This window comes from Nasonia vitripennis, chromosome 5 (genome assembly GCF_009193385.2).
Source record: "Nasonia vitripennis strain AsymCx chromosome 5, Nvit_psr_1.1, whole genome shotgun sequence".
Classification (NCBI taxonomy): Eukaryota; Metazoa; Arthropoda; class Insecta; order Hymenoptera; family Pteromalidae; genus Nasonia; species Nasonia vitripennis.
Genome location: NC_045761.1, coordinates 27,378,256 through 27,396,502, shown reverse-complemented (window position 1 = coordinate 27,396,502; position 18,247 = coordinate 27,378,256). Strand labels below are relative to the sequence as shown.

General features: G+C 50.7%; 1 protein-coding gene across 1 annotated transcript; it reads left to right on the top strand.

Annotated features, from left to right (window-relative positions):
* Window positions 1-3,970: 3,970 nt before the first annotated feature.
* Window positions 3,971-18,144, top strand: LOC100117487. Its single transcript, XM_001601660.6, has 6 exons — window positions 3,971-6,115; window positions 6,268-6,548; window positions 16,044-16,300; window positions 16,372-16,435; window positions 16,515-16,763; window positions 16,842-18,144. The coding sequence occupies exons 2-6, from the start codon at window positions 6,336-6,338 to the stop codon at window positions 17,241-17,243; spliced, it is 1,185 nt and encodes a 394-aa protein (XP_001601710.2). The 5' UTR covers window positions 3,971-6,115; window positions 6,268-6,335; the 3' UTR covers window positions 17,244-18,144.
* The last annotated feature ends 103 nt before the right edge of the window (window positions 18,145-18,247 follow it).

The window sequence follows — 18,247 nt, the reverse complement described above, 5'->3', positions numbered from 1 at the left end:
TATATATATATTTTTTTTTTCTAAAAAGGCGATAGTCCACATTGTAACCACCCGACGATCTAGATTAATTAGCCGAAAGTCACGAAACGTCGCAATTAGCTGCGCATTCGAAGAATAAAAGCGTCAACATTTGCGAAACGCCACTCGGAGCTGTCCGTGTACAGCCCGCGGCACTGAGTCGCTCGCGCGCGCATATTTCCCATTCGTTCATTTTCAAACAATGGCCACACGACAATGAAATCGCTTTCCTTTCCCACCGAATTAACGAACGCCGCCGCGTCAGACACTATATCCGCGGGAGAAATGCGAGCGAACATTTTTATTATTTTCAGATTTACGATCGCGCTCCGAGACTTTCCTCTCCTAGTCGAAACTCGAGTGAGAAAAAAAAAAATCCTCCGCTCTCTGACGAGACAGCCCGGCGAAAGGATGCGCTGAATCGACATTGCTTTCACACTGCTTTCAGTGTGAACCGCGTGTCATAATTGCGTACAACGAGTTTATTTCGATGGTAAAATAGGATAGAAAGACGCGTTAGGAATCGCACGCGCACACAAGCATCAGAGGAGGAGACAGTAATGTTTAAGCTCCAGCTGCGAGCGAGCATCCTATACGTATCGAGTTTTCCCGCGAAGGGAAGTATTTTCTCCTCTTCCGCTCGGCTCTTGGAAGTCTGCCGTCTGTTTGGACGGGGCCTGTCAGCGACTTTGTTTTCGCAGTTGCGTCGGCTCTCCGGCGATCGGTTTACGATCGCTGCTTCCACGGATAACTCCTGGCTTATTATGTACCTTCGACGATTTCGCGATTCCAAAGGGTCTCGCCGTCGTCGTTCCGTCGTCTATACTGAGTCCTGTACTTGTGGATTTTCATCCGCGTGAGCTATTTTTAGAAACCGCCGGCTGTCGCGGGTAATTGCGTGGGTGCGCCCTCAGGGAATCGGATTTATAGGCCTCTTTATCGCTCTATTTTCGTTTCGCTGCACCGATGCAGACGTTCTTATTTTCTTTACTCTCGGAATTTATGAAAATTCGACAGACTGATTCGAGAGACGTCGACCTTTTTTCCAGCTCTCCCGCGCGGCAAAGGAAGTCGGAGAAAGAAAGGGAGATGTTCGAGGAGCCGTAATTACGAAAGAATGCGTGGCTTATAAAAGTATTGTACATGCCAGGAAGCGTAAAAAGAGCGGGAAATTAGAGCCATAGGCTCGAAAGTAAAGATCGCGAACTCGGCCGAGATCTTGGGATGCTGGAGGAAGGAATAATAACAAATCGACGGGGAGGAAGCGTAAACTCCCGCGGATGCGGGGATAATGAAAATTCCCGCTGTTACACGCTGGAGTCGAAAAGTTGTCTTATTCGCTGGTAATAGAGAGAGAGAGAGAGAGAGAGTCTCTAGAGCCGCGCGCGGATCGTCGAAAAGAAAAGGTGAATGCGAGACACCTGCCGTGGAAACGGCTGGCCGGAAACGTGCCGAGGTTCGAGCAGTCGATCCTGTCTGTTATGTGCCCATCAGAAAAAGGAACCGAGTTTCCTGCGGCTGCAGTGTCTTTAAAGAGCGTTTTTTTTTTTACATTCAAAGAAAGAATCACGAAGGGAGAGTATGTGAACTCGGCCGGTTTGAATATTCAAATAGGCGCGCGATCGAGGAAATAGCTAAATGCAAAACGGAACAAAAGTTCACCTCGAGAGGTTTATCAACAGCCGTTTGTATCAAACCTGCTCTGAATAATTCCTCGACTTCCGAAGCGTCGCCCGCACCGCTCGCGGCGTTAAACATAAAAATAGCAGTATAAGTCAAATAAAATTTCGACACGAAATGGCAATTCTCACGATGCGGGAGAGTCGAACGTGAGAGAGGCCTAATTTTCACGAGTATTACACGGGAATGGCTAATTAAGCGGGTAAATTCGCCGACGTCGACCCCCCTGCAAGTCGAGTATCAGACGGACATCCTCCGCCGAATTTATCGAGGATGTATTTACGTCAATTTTTAGACACACACGCATGTGCGTGCGCGCGACGACAGCCACGGCTCTCCCGTACCCATTAACTAATTAAAGCGAGCATTTTAATAGCACGGAGGGAGGGAGCAAAAAAAAAAACAAAACAAAAAAACACTCCTTTCAATCCTTCCCTCCCCGCCACAATAAACTACACGCTCAATTAACAGCCCGGCAGATGCGAGCGCGCGGCGAAGGAAGGAAGAGAGATAGCTCGTCCCGATAAAGAAGCCAAGAGCCAGAACAAAAAATCAGAGTGTCTACCTAGTGCGGGAAGGGCCATCGTCGTGTGCACGGCAAGAGCGAGGGTTAAAGATAACGTTAAGGAGACGGCCGGCACGTGCGCCGAGAGGCATTAGAGCGTATACGGACGAACGTCTCTTGGGGTCGGAGAACGCGTGTCGCGGGGATTGAAAAACTAAAAGTTTTAACTCGAATATCAAGGCACACGCCCAATTCCGCATCGAGCGCGGTAGAAAGCGTAACGAAGAGAAACAAAGCGAGGCGGTGTAACCTGGCGTGTCGGCGCTCCCTAGACCTGCCCTTATCAAGGCGTGGTCCCGTCCATTGCACTTGGGCGCATCACGCGGATCGATTTGCCCGCGGCAAATATGTGTAAATGTACGTGTCTTTCTGAAATCGAGCATTTTTCCCTCTATTTATATACACAGCATCGAGTTGGTTCGTCGTCATCGCGTCGCCTCTATTGTTCCTGAATTGTTAGCAGACTCGGTGGGCGAGCCGCTGATGGAGAATGTTTGCGCTCAGCTCTCTCTCTCTCTCTCTCTTACTCATAAGTCATCGGACACGCCATAGCTGCGCATAGGCTCATTCGTCACTCGATAGTCGGAGATAAAGCGTGATGCATAGAGCTGCATTTTTCGCGCGAGTATAAGGTTTTCATCTGCGCCGCGCGCTGACGAAAAACAAAGCCCATAAATCGCGCGAGACGAAGCCTGCGAAGAAGACGAGCCCGTATAGTTGGATTATGTAATCGATATGTGGAAAGCACATACTCATATACCTTTGGGACACTTTATCGCGAGCGAGCGTACAAGTGCAGATCGATACGCTCCTCTCGTGTGTCCGAGAGGACACGCGCTGATAAGCAGCCGTGCATTACCGGTCGGTTCACACACTATTTCGTATAACGGGGCGTCACCGGCCCACGTTTTAAAAACCTCTCGATCTTCTTCCACAGCTCGAGCAACTGCTCTGCCCTGTTGATCCCTGCCGGTGTATATACCTGCGCGGCATTTAATGTTCTGGCGGGTCGTGAGAGTGAGAGAGAGGAAGATCATCTTTCATTTTTTTCTCGAAAATCAAAGATATTAATAAGCCGTCTGCTGGTAGGTGTGGAGGATGACTGGCTGAGATATTATGAATATTACGAAGAGAGGAAGTCGCGCAGCATCCGTTTGGATGGACGATCGATTTTGGCTGTACAGCAGAGTAGATATATAGGACTGTTTGCTCGGCTTATCATCCGAATGAAAGAAGCGTCGAGGGAGAAGAAAGTAGACGCGAGTCGGTCTATACGGTACGGGTATGCAGATATATACGAACGGGAATCGAAGCTGAAAGGGCTACTACTGAATTTAATTCCTGATTCCGAATGCATCCGAGCTATCCGGATGCTCACGTTTGCTCGCCGGAAGCGCGTGAACGCGACTGAACCGCTACGTCGTATTATTTAATACGCGGCTCACATCGAAATGTTATAACGAAAAAAGCTCGGATTAACTGTCCGCGTCAGCCAAAACAGCACACACACATCTCCGTGAATCCCGCGCACAGTAGCATCCGATAATTGCATCCCTCTTCCTCCGTCATTGTGCGCGAGGAAGAGCAGCGAGTGTACGGAATGAAAACCCGAGGGAAAAAAATCGTCCCACTTGCGGTTACCCGGCGCGCGGGAATTAATTTCGACACCGGAGCCTCCGCTCCTGCACCGCAGTGGCCCGAGTTTTTTTTTTTTTTTTTTATTTCACCTCCTCTCACAAAGGGGATACGCGCGTCTGAAATTTAAACATCTCACGAGCCCAATTACTCCCGGACCGCAGAGCAGCACGGGTTTCTTTGTGCGAGAGAGTTGGTTCGCGTGCATTTTTTAATTTTTTTATTTTGTTTGCAGCTATATTGTTTATTCCAGAAGGATCTCGCTCTATTTTAACGTTAATTAAACACAAAAGCCGACTCGCCTCTGCGTCGGAAAAGCGCCTGCGCTCGCGGTTTGCAGATGGTGCGCGTGTGGGCGTCTTACCTATATAAGCATGCAATATGGGATAAAAGGGACATGCGATTTAAAAGTCGAGTTCGATCAATCATCGCGTATCGTAGACGCGTAGGCCCGACTGCATTCCCGGCGATATAGCCGCGTTATTGTTTTAGGAAATCTGTGTCGGCAGTAATTGCGCGCTCGTTTGCATATATGCTAAAAGTAGCTGACTCGCGCGTGTGTATATAAAAAAAAAACGAGGAGTGCGAGGAATCGATCGGAATATATTATTATTATTTTTATTCGATCGATATAACGTTGGGTATAACAGAAGACGGCGTTGTTCGCGCACGCGCGGCCGCGATTTTTCATCAGCGGATCGCAGCACACAGACTCCTCGTTGTGCGAGAGCGTAATCCTAAAAAGCGAATTTATGCTGAATCGTCGGGGGGTCTCTGAACTCGGCGGTAATTTAACGCCTGTCCTCTTGTACATATACTACTGTTATATTCGGAGTCGAAAATTTCTCGGCGCATCGATCTCCCGGCAATTTGTCCTGCTCGGTGTCATTGTCGAGTACAGCGAGTAGCCTCCGTGAAAGGAATCCAAGAGCGCTCCTTCCTCTTCTTTATATATATATATATATATATCGGGAGGCGGCGTGAAAGGTGTAATTTCGGAATTCCAGCTCCGGCGGGGTCGCAGAGGGGTTCCGGCCTCGAGAGAGAGAGAGAGAGTGCATCAAAAGTCGCTTTTTTAAAGCTACAGCTCTTATACGCGATCTTAGGTTTGTCGTAAGAGCGTATCAGCGGGTGAACGAGCCTAATTATCGAATACTCGAAAAATCCATTAATTGCCAAACTCGATATATCTAGGATTCTCCCACGCACTTATACAGGCAGAGTCTGCGCTTTCGCTCTTTCCCAAAGAGCCTAACTTGAATGTACAACAATCGAAAAGTCCATTGTGCGCGCGACGAACCGCTGGCTTCCTATGGGAAACGATAGAAAAATAGAAAAATCTCTCGGCTCAGGTATAGCTGTGCGGGCGCTAGAATAATATGAAAAGGACCGCTTGGCGCCTCTTCTCGGACTCGCTCACGACTGCTGTCCTTTCTTCTCCCGATTTCGAGAAGCCAATCGGACTCTGCATACGATTATCGCGGCTCTCGTTCATAATTCATGCCGGAACATCGAGGGAGCCCCGAATAAACTTGTAAAACTGACAAAATCATCCACGGGACGTATATACATTCCCGTCGCGTCGCGCTGCGGAATAACAATAAATAGCTTCCCTCGCGTTCGGACGCGTCGCGCATTAGAATCGGCATCATCCCTTTCTCCTCTGGATTCTTCAAACGAGCAACTTATATCTCCCGAGAAACGCATGTCTGCATTAATAAAATTGGGGAAATGAAAAAAAAAAAAATAATAAAAACAAAATAAAACCGCACAAGAGGAAGTCTGTGACCGCAGAGAGCAGAGTTCTCTCAAAGGGCCGTCATGCAGACGCCCCCGCTCCAGCGCGGAAGGTCGCTTTCCTTCCACCGCTCGAAGCGCCGCCGCCGCTAGTCAGTCGAGCCTCAGCGCTGCGAGAGTCAACATCGCGTCCTTCGCACTCTCTCTCCCCACTATACGCAATTCTGTTTACAGTGCGAGCAGTGATTCTCCCGAGTGCCCGCGGAGATAATACGAGCTGTAGAGAGTGTGCTGCGTTCGCGCGTTTACCTCCGAGGATATTAAAACAAAGAAAATAGTGCGTCAGTGAACCCGCGAGGATGGATAGCCGCCGCCGTTGTTCGATGCCCCTTGTTTGCCCGGCAAACACGAGGCCCGTGCATTGACGACGTCTGCAGCACCAGCAGCCAGTTACCTACTTGCGCATTCGCGAGACAGACGGTGAGTGCATGGAGCGTAATTAGTGTAACCTTCTTTCGAAACCGAATTCACTCGCATCCGTACCTGGCTTATCTTTCCGAAAGCCGGGCGCGGGCTCGAGTTTATTATCCTTGCCGTGTCTCCGCGAGTAAAGCAAGTGCGTGTATGAGCAGGAAGGTGAAAAAGAAGCCGGAAAATCAGAGGGAGCTCGAGTGGCACATCTCTCGCGTCAGAGCTGAAGATGCTGAAGCACGTGGCTGCCTCGCCGTGGCGGGGACGAGCGGACAGCGTGAGCCTCGCCTCGAGCGGAGGGGCTAGTAGCTGCGGAAGCGGAAGCCCCGTGCCCGGACAGACGCCGCCGCCCTCGAGAGCCTCGTCCTGCGCCTCTCTCGCGCCACTCACCGGCCTCTCCAGTTTCTCCTCGGCGGACTTGCAGCAGCGGCAGCCCCAGCAGGTCAGTCTCTTCGTTTTTTTTTTCTTCGAACGCAATAAAAGCACGCGGACGCGTACAAGAAATTCTCGCGCGCCACATGCTCTACACTCGGCGTCCTGCGTCAGGCGCTCGCTGCTGCTGGAATCGCACAGACGACGAAACGTTGATTGAAACAAATTGAGCACCGTCAAGTGGTTCGCGCTCGAGCTGAATTATATAATATTCCGCGCGAATTCGACAAAGAGAAAAGACTCGCTCCGTTCCATCATGGGAAAGTACGGGCGGAGATGGTCCTGATATGGTATTTTCGATTTCCCACGATCGGTGCGCAGCGGCAAGTGCAATGCGTCGCTCGCGCTGCGGTTTCGTGTGCGTCCTTTTCGCGCGGCGAGCAGCGTAACACGATCTCCTCGAGAAATCCCGCGCAACTCGGCCCACGTCTGCACCTATGCGTCCTCCTGGCTGCATCCCACTTTTCGAGATGCTCCTCCTCCTCCTCCTCTTACGCAACGCCTCGTTTCCCGTTTTTCCGGAATTGTTGCTTCGACCTCCATCCGGCCGGATACGCCTGATATTTCGCCGGGAAATTCGTTCGCGAATAGCCGTCCGTGGGTGGGTTTATTTGCACAGCGATTCCGAACCGATCTTTCCCAGAGCCGACTATAAATTATAGGCATTATCGAGGCTCTGATAAAAAAAATCCTCCATCCTGTTGTTGCTGCTTCGAAAACTGGGCATTATCGCACTCTGTGCACTCGAACGCTCCTCGCTCTTTCTCTCTCTCTCTCTCTGCTCTGCTCGAGTGCCTTTTCATCGGCGCCGGCGGCGGCCGATATGCCGGCTCATCGTCGTCTCTCGTTTTTGTTATTCTCAAAGGGCGACGAGGCTGTGTGAGAACTTCTCACTGCGGGCCGTCGCACATCCAGGCCACGAGCATCTGTAGTACGCTCTCGTTTTGTCAGCTTTTTCTCTCTCTCTCTCTCTCTCTCCGTATATGCCCGGCTACTTTTTCAATTACACAGCACAAGCTTAGCTGTACAAGGACTGGGAAATCGATTAGCGCGATGAAGCTATCGATCGAGGACCGGTCGTAAATTCACGCCGGCACCTGCTCGCCCGGTAATCCGGTTCGACGAGGACAGGTTATGCCTCGATCCTCACTCGTTTACGTATAAGAGGAATTCGACAGACGATGTTTCTTGCCGATTCACCGATCTCTGCGCAAACTGCTGCAGCACCTCGTGTCTTTCTTTCTCTCGGCTGCCCTCGCAACATCCGCGGCCGGCGCACCGGCCCGTGCTTCCGGTTTTTCTTCTCTCGCCGGCTCACAATGCCGATCTAGCGGGAAATATCTCACTTTTGTTTTCGCTACTCGTCGGCCGTGAAGGAGCCTCGCGACTCGAGCGAGTAACGTCGTTGCAAGATCGGCTTATTTCGAAATAGTATAGGACGATCGCCGCGCGCTTGAAATTTTTCGGAAGGTCGTGGGAGAGAGAGAGAGATGATGCTTTACGAGTCACGTATCTCGATATATGCAAAAGAGAGGCGAATCAGAGCAAGCAGGCATTGTTCTCTCCCTTGTCTGTACGTGCGCTCGTATATATAGGAAGCAGGAAGTGCCACTCGATTCAATAAAGCCGCGCCGCCCGCATCGGCAATTAAACGCCGCAGCGGCACAACAGAGTCGCCGTTAATCAGGATACGAGGTTCCTGACCAAGAATGATCCCCCATATCGCTCTCTCGCCTGACCCCCGGCCGGCTCGACGACCCCGTCTTCTTTGTCTTCTGCACACTGAAAGTATACAGCTAAATTATGCGCGAGTCGAATCGCCCGGGGATTATGTAAAATTGAGCGATAACAGCGTGGGCGATGCAGCAGGCGTGGGCAGCCGGTTCCGGAAGGTCATTTTAATTTCAAAAGGTGCGCCGCGCGTAGGTGTCTCAAAACGCGCGCGCGACTCTCGCTTTTATTCACTCTCTCGTCGTGTGTAAAAATTCGAATCTCCCGCCACTGTTTACAAAGCCGCCTGTCCCCCGCGCGCGCGTGTGCGTGACTACCTGCGCGAATGCTCAGGTGCCGCCGTCGTTATACCGATTTTTACGCGTTAGCAGATTTATGCGCCTGCGGTGTGCACACACTCGCGTCACTGCTGCGCACCTGAGGCCGATAAATTTCAAAACGGAGTTTCCTGTGCGCGCGCGAGAGAGAATTCCGAGCACTTCTCGGTTGGGAAATTACTCATTACGGCGATTTTTTTCTCGAGAAAATACCACACAGCTCGCGGCCGATGAGACAGGGCTAGTCGAGAACGAGATTAGATCTTGTTTTTTCTCGAAGGGCAGTCGACGACTACTCAAACAAACACGTCCGACGCCGGCGTAATCTCGAAATAGATTAGGAGAACGTTCCGAGAGCTTGTCGTCTCGATAACGATTTTCTCTCCTATCCGCACTTTCGCTCGCACACAAATCGGTAGCGCAGGAAATTTAGATATCGCGCACAATGGGCGCGCAATTTATTTCCTTATCTATTCCCGCGACATCACTTTTATCGTCCTTCCCCGCTTCTGAGTCTGTCGTACGAGCTACTGGGAAAACACGCGGCGGCGAGATAGTCTCTCTCTCTCTCTCTCCTTGTCGTTTTTGCAACACAATTCCGCGCACACGGCTGAGTCATTTGTATTCGCTGCGGAGTTTACCTCTCCGGCTGCTTCATCCTTTTTCCCTTCCAACTTATGCTTTATGAGCTGCTCTTTGTTCTCCGTCACTCGTCGACTCTGACTCGGCGATCGGTACACGACTTTGGCACGGAGATCGTAATCGATAACAGAGGGCTAACGCGATTTTCGCGAAACAAGGTCAAGATCACCGCCCGCTTACGTCAACAGGTGCGTATATTAGTTAGGATTCACGTCAGCGAGCATTGCATAATGCGTAATATTTTCGTCGTTAGCGCGGAACGAAGCAGCACCAGCTGATCGCTTATTGCCGTCGGATGAAACTGTGCTATTTCCTAATCGGCCTTTTCAATTATTCCGCACTTTGCAAACATCCTCTCTCCGCAGCTTCATTGCTAAATCGCGGGAATTTATTGCGCTGCGCGAAAAGACGGACGGCGAATTAACGGATTTACCGATGCGCGACGACGGCTCACCAGAAATAATAAAGCTCGAGGGAGAGGTCTGAAAAAGCGAGAGCGGAGCTAGATTTGTCTAACGAAGCGAATTAGAGCAGAGCGTCTGATAATTGACATTAATGCTGGTAGTGTAGGCTGACTGGACCAAGGTCCGAGCGCCGCGTGTAAATTGCCATTTTCACGAGTATCATCATCGGTATCCTCGCGCTATTTTCACTTTCGATTACTCCACATAACTGCGTGTGTATGATCCAACGAAAAATTCCTGACCCGTGCGAACTACACTGGCGCTACGCTGCAGTGAAAGCACACACAGCTGTGCGCGCGAAACTGCTATAGGACTTACTCATACACTGTAGCGCACTGGCAGAGTTATAACGGGAAGCGCGCGCGCGTGTGTGTGTGTGTGTGTGTGTAGCATAATACTTATCAAGCGGTCGCGATCGGCCATTGTGCAATCGGCTTCCTGCACGGCCCTTTGTCTCGGCTATGCTATAAGACTCGGAGAGGCTTTACTCCTTTAAACATTTAAAGCTCGATAGTGGCGTGCGAATCGCCAGCAAATTCGCCGCCACCTATCTATATGGGCGTGTGCGTGCGAGATAAAAACACGAGCGTCATTGTTTCGTCACGAGTGCCCGCGCGCGGCCATCTGCGTCTTACCGCAATTGCAGAAGAAAAGCAGAACAGGCCCCCAGATGTTGCGGCTGGTACACAACGAGACGAGGAAAAAGAAAGAGCTGAAAGCCAAGAGAGGATAGGGGGAAGAAGGAGCAGAGGCACAAAGCGAGAGGAATTTCGAGGGCACTTTCGGTCAGGCGACCGGCCTCTGCAATTTCACCGCCGCCGCTGTAATCCCACCGGGTGTACTTAATTTTTTATCGCGAAAAATCGGCTCATCCGATTCCAGGATGCAGCAGCAGCGTGATTGAGCAAGAGATCGATCGAGCACGGAGACTTTCGATAATCGAAACACGTCATAGACGCGACGTCGCGTCAAGGATAAACGATTCCGGGAATGCGATTGACGCGACCCACGCGCCCAAGGAACCTGCGCCGTTTATGGGCAAATCGGCAGTCGATCGACGCTTTTTTTTTTATCTCCATCTCGCGATATTTTCGCGCAAAAAGAAAATCTCGGCTACTGAATTCTCGCTCTACTTTCTACAGTCGACGAAATAATAAAGCGGTAACTAAAAACGGTAACGGCGTGGCAGGCCCATCGGCAACCCCTGACCGAGTTCCTGATATCTCTGCGCGTCGACTTTTTTTTCCCCCCGTCCCGTCGGAGTTTCATTTTCTATACGGAGCGAAACCTGTTCGCCAATGCCGATCGACGCGTGCCGAGGAAGCCTTTATCGCTATTGCTCCGGATTGGGAATTTCTTAATCGAATCTCGGTATTAAACAGTCGGGCTATCGTTATAGCTGCGTAATAAACTCTCAATCGATGCTGAATCGTCCGGACTGTGCTACGGAGACGGAGATAAATCGCTCTCCTATCGTAAATCCCAGTGAGACGGATCTTTCATCTGCCGCCGCGCGGATCGTCAACACAGTGCGCGCATTCAGCTATCTCGATTTTTTCATATTCACTATAGCTCCGCAAACAAGACTCCTCCTTATCGCCTTTTCGCTCGAGCCTAGACGGACAAGAGGGAATCAGTGTCTCTAGTCGGCGGCGTCGGCGACGAGATAAAACTCCTCCAAGGTACACAGGCGATAGTACTGTGTGCGCTGGTATGCAAACGATCTGCTTTCCGACGAGAAAGATCGGAGCATAAAAAGACGACGAATAATGGGAGGCGCGTATGCGTAGACGTATATATAGAGGTCGCCGATCGGAAGCCGGGCAAACGACCGGAAATGAAACGCGTACTCGCGAAACGTGCGTATCGGGAATTATTGACCGGAAGCTCGTTGGGGATATCGTGTACGGAGAAAGCCTCGCTCTATGATAAACTTTATAACGAGACACACACACACACACATAGCCCTAGAGAAAGTAATCTCCGCTGCAAACGACCGGAGCTCGGGGCACATTGCGAGCTTCGAATAAAAAGCGGCGTAATCAAGCTATTTCTGAATCCGATTTCGGGAAACGTTATATATACGCGCGAGCGCATAACAGTCGGCCCTCGCATGTATACAATGGCTTTACGAGGGAAACGCTGGAAATAGAGGCGTGCACCCTCTGTATGAGCGTGTATATTCCGCACCTGCGATTGCGGCGGAGAAAAGTCGCGGCTATTTTCGGATCGATGGTTTGAATAACGTTAATAAGTGAAATTTCGTCATTTAGACAGGTGTATAACGATCGTGTCGCACTGCACACGACTCCGGACTCGCTCGAGTTTTACGCGAAAACAAATTTATCTCCGCTCGCTCACCAAGATCCATCAGTACACCGACTGCAATGTAAGACACACAGTCCGATTTATCGCGCGAACCGCTCCGTTTATCCACGGCGTACAAATTGCTCGCGCGGCGATAATCGCCAATTTCCCCTCGGCGAAAACAAGAGTACGGATAAATAGAAATTCCGAGCTGAAAACATCGGCTGCGTGTATAGAGGCCGAGTAATAATTGATACAGACGGATAGCAGCATAGCAGCGGATAAAAAGCGACTCTCGAGTTTTTCCACGGGCGGATGCTATGGCCTGGTAATAGGGCTTTTAGAGCCGCTCTCGTTTGAGACAATCAAGCCGCCGCGGAACAAGCTCGCTACGAGGGACGAGAGGAAGAGCCAATTGGAGAATCGTCGCGTATATACCTTTGAGAGCTGCGTCGAGCTTGTGCTCTTATGGCGCCAGGCCGGGAGAGAGTTTTATCTTCGATGATGCCGCCGAGCCTCTCCAGATACGTCGTTCACGCCTCGTTACTCTTTTTTCCCCTCGAAAATTCCATCGCTACACTGATTACGCTCGAGTCGCTAGTCGCTATACTCGGAGGGAATCGAGAGAGAGAGAGAAATTCTATCATATATAGCAGCGGCGGTAAAAAACGTCGCAAAACTCTTCCTCCGCAGCAGCGGTATTATGCAGTGTCGAGTTACCCGCTTAAGCACAAGGCCCCATACACTTACGCGCACTTATGCTCTCGCGCAGCTGTCGCTTCCTGGCACGCGCCTCCTACGCCAGAAAACCTCTCCTCTCCCTCTCCCTCTCCGCAGGGCACAGGATGAGGAGGATCGATTGTCGCCCTCCGCGTATATACACGTATACTCGATTTATTAGCGTAAACACAGAACGAGCTGCGACTGGAAGAGCAGAGCGTTTTCAGGCGATTCCGAGCACGCACACAGCGCTGCATACCGATCTTTCTCAGCAGAGAGATGAAGAAGGGCCGAGAGAACCCGGGCATATGGCCGCCTATAAAAAGACGCCCACGAGCGGACGCAGGAAGAGGCGCATTGTCCGACATGCACGTATTACGTTGCCCTCGCTCGCGGCTCGCTGCTATGCGCCACGTGCCCGCAGCTCCGGGTACGGCTGCTGTCTGCTCCTCTCCTCTATAACACTCCCCCTGTCCGATTGAAAGCCGGGAAAATTCGCTGCGACGTTCGCCTCTCTTTTCTTTCTAGCACGGAAGCGCGGCTAAGGTCGCGGTACCGTTGCGCGGTACGTTATATATGTCCGAATTTTTCTGCCGATTAGAGGCGCTTCCTGCGCGAGTAGCCGCGACGACGATAAAAAAAAAGTCAGTCTTATCGCTCCGATGAGGGAAAAAGGAGGAAGTCGTCAACGCTTATCGCTTATATTTTTACGACTTTTGCGCGCATTTCGTTGCATCGTATTACTTATTATAACGCGCGAATTATGAAAGCCTGGGAGCGAGTCGGATTAATTGTGCGCATAGCGCTGTTCGCACGCTCCAGCGCGTGCATATTAGCGAGTATGTATAGGAAGAAGAAATGCTCGTCCCGGTTTACATAACGCCAACGTCACATCCCCCGGAGACACGCCTGATTACGAGAGAAAGACTCGAAATTCGATTTTAATAGCGGCGACCTCGTTGTTCCTCCCTGTTGTTGCGTTATTATACGCTCGAGATTTCTTCTTCTTCGTCGGGTTACTTAAAATCCAAAGAGACTTAATATTCTCCGCAGAGGCGATAAGGCATTTATAAATAGCGCGGTATAGAGATCGTTCGGCCCTTATTACAGTACTCGCTGATAAGACGTCGAGCGCGGGACACTCGAGAAGCGCGCTGACAAATTGCCCGAGGATGACACTGGAGATTCGCGCCTGTCTTAGATTACCAGCTATCGAGTTTGGCCTTTTTTGAATTTTATCACAATTATCGCTCGAATCGTGTCAACGAACGGTTCCCGGTAACGCTGCGCGCTCGAAATTCGAATATATAGTGCGCGCGGTAAGTCGATCCCCCGACATCATCAGCATCAGCGTTTTCATTAACAAGGCTTGTCCGACAATTTTTTCAAAACCATAGAGCCGAGCCCGCAACATCTGTCGCTGGAGATATAGTGTAGGTATCGAAGAGTCGGAAAAAAAGCGAAGCGACACGAGCCCCTGCATCCGCAGCAGCCACGCGTCTCTCTGCTCCCCTACTCCGTTTTGCTTTTTTCCTATCGCCGGAAGCGGGCCTCGAACACGTGCTACTCTGCGGCACCGGACGCGGAGAGAAGCTGTGACTGCTGGTTGTGCTGTTAGCCCACCTGACAATCGATTTTGTTTGTTGTACAGAGTTAGAATAACGGGAAGAAAAGAACACGCGTGAGTAGCAGCGTCTAGCCTCGATACATAAAAGCGACTTATAAGCTCTGAGAGAGAGAGAGAGAGAGAGAGAGATAATTTTAGAAGACCAAAGCAAGCATCCCTTCTTCTTTACGAGCCGCTCTACGTGTCAACAGGAGGAAATTACGCTTCGATTACAGTCGTAGCGCTTCCGGATTACAGCCTAGTCGAAAGGAATCTCTCGAGGAAATCCTACGACCTCGAATTAAGACTCTGTAAGCAGAAGAGGAGGCGATGGAAGCCAGCGCAGCGAGTCTCGAAAAAAATCGTTCCGGGCGCGTGGCGAATCGTCGCCGTGATTTTTTTCAAGAGGCTCGACATGTGGCTCCCTTCTGCAGCGGATGCGTATCGGGAAGCCTGTTTACCTTATTTTTTTTTTTCCATCGCCGCCGGGGGGGTGGTGCCTCTCTCCAAAATAGAACTCTATCTATGAAAACGCCCGCGGCGATATGCTATAATGCGCAAAGAGTCGAATAATAGAGGCGATCGCGCTTCGAATTTGTTCCCCTTTTCCGAAAAGTCAACGATTATTTCAGGATCGATTAGCTAACGAGGCAGCTCTACTCTTGCAAAAGCGACGCGGAAATAGCAGCGCCGTGTCGACTTACGGGCTTTTAAAGAGGTGTTGGATTACTTTTTTCCCCGCCGCGGGCGACTAGAAATAGAGCCGATTATTTCGGGAAAATGCAGCCGGAGACAGAGCGTCTCTATGTTGATATTCCCCAGAAGCGCGCGCGCGCGCGCCACGGCCGTTTGCATCGATTATGTGCAAGCGCGGGTTTTTCCGCGTTCGACCGACTAATCGCATCGGCATCTCTCTTTCGATGAATCAGTGAATTCGCTCGGCTTATTGACTCGAGAGGAAAACGGGTATTGAGCCTCTGAGTCACGGCTGCAGCTGCTTTTCTTAATCGATGTACGGCAATTATATCGCGCATAACTAAGCTTATACTGCATACACAGGGGGGGGGGGGGACTAAATATAGGCCAAACGCACACAGAAATTCTCTTTAAACTTGAACTTCCCGCCGAAAAGCAACAAACGCGCACGTAGTCCCTTTCAGCCGCGACACAAAGTGCAGCACAAAAAGCAAACAGCCGGTACACAGAATAATATAATACAGCGTTTGATGTCCCTCTCGCGCGTGCGAAACGTGCGCCGAAGAATTTCCAGGGGCTTAGAGAGTCGCTCCTCGATTTTACGACTTCCCGCGCCTGCACTACACCCCGTAATTAGCTTTCCCGGCACGTACACACACACTTTCAGACCTGCGCGCACACTTATGTGTGTATATATATATATAAGTGTACAACCCTGTGTACCCCTGCGAGAGGGGAGGCGTCCTGAGTTTGATCGAGCGTTAATTTGGAGCTTCGCAGGAAGACAGGATATGCCTGTGTATTTATATCTCGGACTCGTTTGAAGCCGAAAGGGCTTGATAGCGCGAGCGTCGGTTATTTATGGACTAATTGTCGGATGCTCTTTATTTCGCGCTCCTTCCGGTTCTGCCGGAGCAGGGGAAGCTAATCAGTCGCACGTTTAGCGGAGATATTTTCTGCGGCGCTGCGTTCTCTTTGGAAAAAGCCAGGTCTGATCTGTGTGTTGCCCGCTTGTGTTACAGACGACGATCAAGGTGTACGCCAACTGCCTACGGCCGGACATCGAGTACAAAACGCTGAGCATCACGTACGAGACGACCTGCCGGCAGGTGGTCCAGAACCTGCTGAACAAGTACAAAATGCGACACCGGGACTCCCGGCTGTTCTACCTGACGATGGAGGTGACAGTGAGAAGGGCCAACGTTCGCACAGTTCTGCCCCTCGACGAGGACGCCAGACCCGCCGTGCTCCAGTCCTGCCATCCGCGCGGTGATTCCAGGTAAGGATTATACTCTTTTCTTCCCAGCCCTCGATCGCCGATCGGTATTGATCAAGATCGATTCCTTGCAGATTCTCCCTGCAGACTCGCCGCGGCGGACTCGTCAAGGTCTACGACAGCGCCCTCATGTCCGGGGTAAGTACCAGCTCTCTCGCCGCGACTATCTTTCTCGAACGTAGCAAACCAGGCCATAACGCAAACTTTCTCCCCGCAGTCCAAGTACAAAAGCCTGCTGATCTCCGAGAAGACGACGGTCGACGAGCTGATCCAGATGTTGCTGAGCTGCTACAACTCGAGCGAGCGCGTCGAGCAGTTCTCCCTCTACGAGGTCAGCGAAAGCGAGGAGTACCAGAGGAAACTCCACCCGGACGACTCCCCGCTGAAGGTGACGCAGCGCTGGACCAGCGCCGACCTCCACTTGAGGATCAGGCGCAACCCCGACTACAATCCGCACAGGCGGATGGTGAGTCTTTGCTTTTCCTTTCCCTTCTAAAACGAGTGCGTAGATTGAAGCTAACCGATCCTCCTTTCGAATCCCCAGAGCATGTGGGCGTCGGACTCGAGCATAACCCTGGCGATGTCGCGGCTCCAGCTGCACCAGAGTCCCCACCGCCACCACCACTACATCGCCCAGAAGACCAACAACAACAACAACAACAACAACAACAACCTCCTGAGCTGTCGACACGGCCACCTGCACAGCCACGTCCACAACCATCCGACCAGTCACCCTCACGGACAGTCCAAAAACGACAACAACAACAACAACGGAAAGTCCGGCAGCCAGAGCCACCTGCACCAGCAGCAGCAGCAGCAGCAGTCGAGGCCGACGTCGCAGATACAACTGCAGCAGTCGATCAAGAGCCTTCCATCCACGCCGCTGGCCACCAAACACATCTCCACCAGTTCTTACGCCGACTACGAGAACTACCTGTTCATTTGAGCGACGGTCCGCGAACGCTCCTCGACCTCGCGCAGACAGTATTTCCAACGAATTTCCTCCTTCTAGAGCTCCGGCGCGCATTTCGTTTTCTTTATTCTCTGTAAATAGTTTCGCGTATTTTACCAAAGATCTAATTGTATATCGTATAGACGAGTCGAGCGCGCGGAGCCAGCTTTCTTCTGGACAAGTATAATTTATTGAAAGTCTCGAAATTCGTGTATTTATTTAGTCACTTATACGCAGGCTGCGTCAAAGGCACGTCCGGCCGCGAGAGGAGCTGCTTTTGTAAAATACTTCACGAGAACGCAATGAACCAAAGAGAAGAGCATATAGCCGTAGGTTTGTACCAGCGAACGGGAAAAAACAACGCTATTGTCACTGCCACTTTTGCACGCATTAATTCTATATCGATGGTGTCCTGTACAACAGTATACGTAGAATGTAGTTGATGTGTACGCGTAGGTGAAAACTGTATACCCACAACGAATTCGCGAGCACAGAGATATCTGTGTGCCATCGAATTGCATAAAAGTATAGAATTATGTTATAAGCTAACGAAAATCGACACTCTGCGCGCCATTCGAAGAATGCGCGCGCGCGAGATAATATTGTAAATATGATCGTACCGAGAGTATATATGAATCTACGTCTAAGGTTTAGTTATAAGCATACGTTATATCATTATGAAAGCGTCATTCTGGCTGCATACCAATGACTGATCGACGGCATATAGCTCGTAAGCGTCACCATTACTGTAGGTGTAGTACACACCACCCCCTGAATGTTTTTGTAAATATTTTTATAACAGACACGCAAGCCCACAACGAGAGCCCGCAAACGAGGCTACTGCAAGTATTGTCCGTATTAACGATGTTGATTAAACGTCTCGATAAAATGATAATCCACACGAGTTTGTTCATTTTTCAATCCCCGTGTATATCACACAGAGAGTAATATGGTTCTAATAGGGGGCGGACGGAAGAATAATAATGTCAAGCAAGAGG

Bases quoted from the DNA above. Each gene is read 5' to 3' on its own strand.
- LOC100117487 (XM_001601660.6), top strand. From the start codon at position 6,336: ATGCTGAAGCACGTGGCTGCCTCGCCGTGGCGGGGACGAGCGGACAGC. The intron at 16,301-16,371 runs GTAAGGATTATA...GATTCCTTGCAG, and splicing joins CATCCGCGCGGTGATTCCAG to ATTCTCCCTGCAGACTCGCC. The intron at 16,764-16,841 runs GTGAGTCTTTGC...TCGAATCCCCAG, and splicing joins ACAATCCGCACAGGCGGATG to AGCATGTGGGCGTCGGACTC.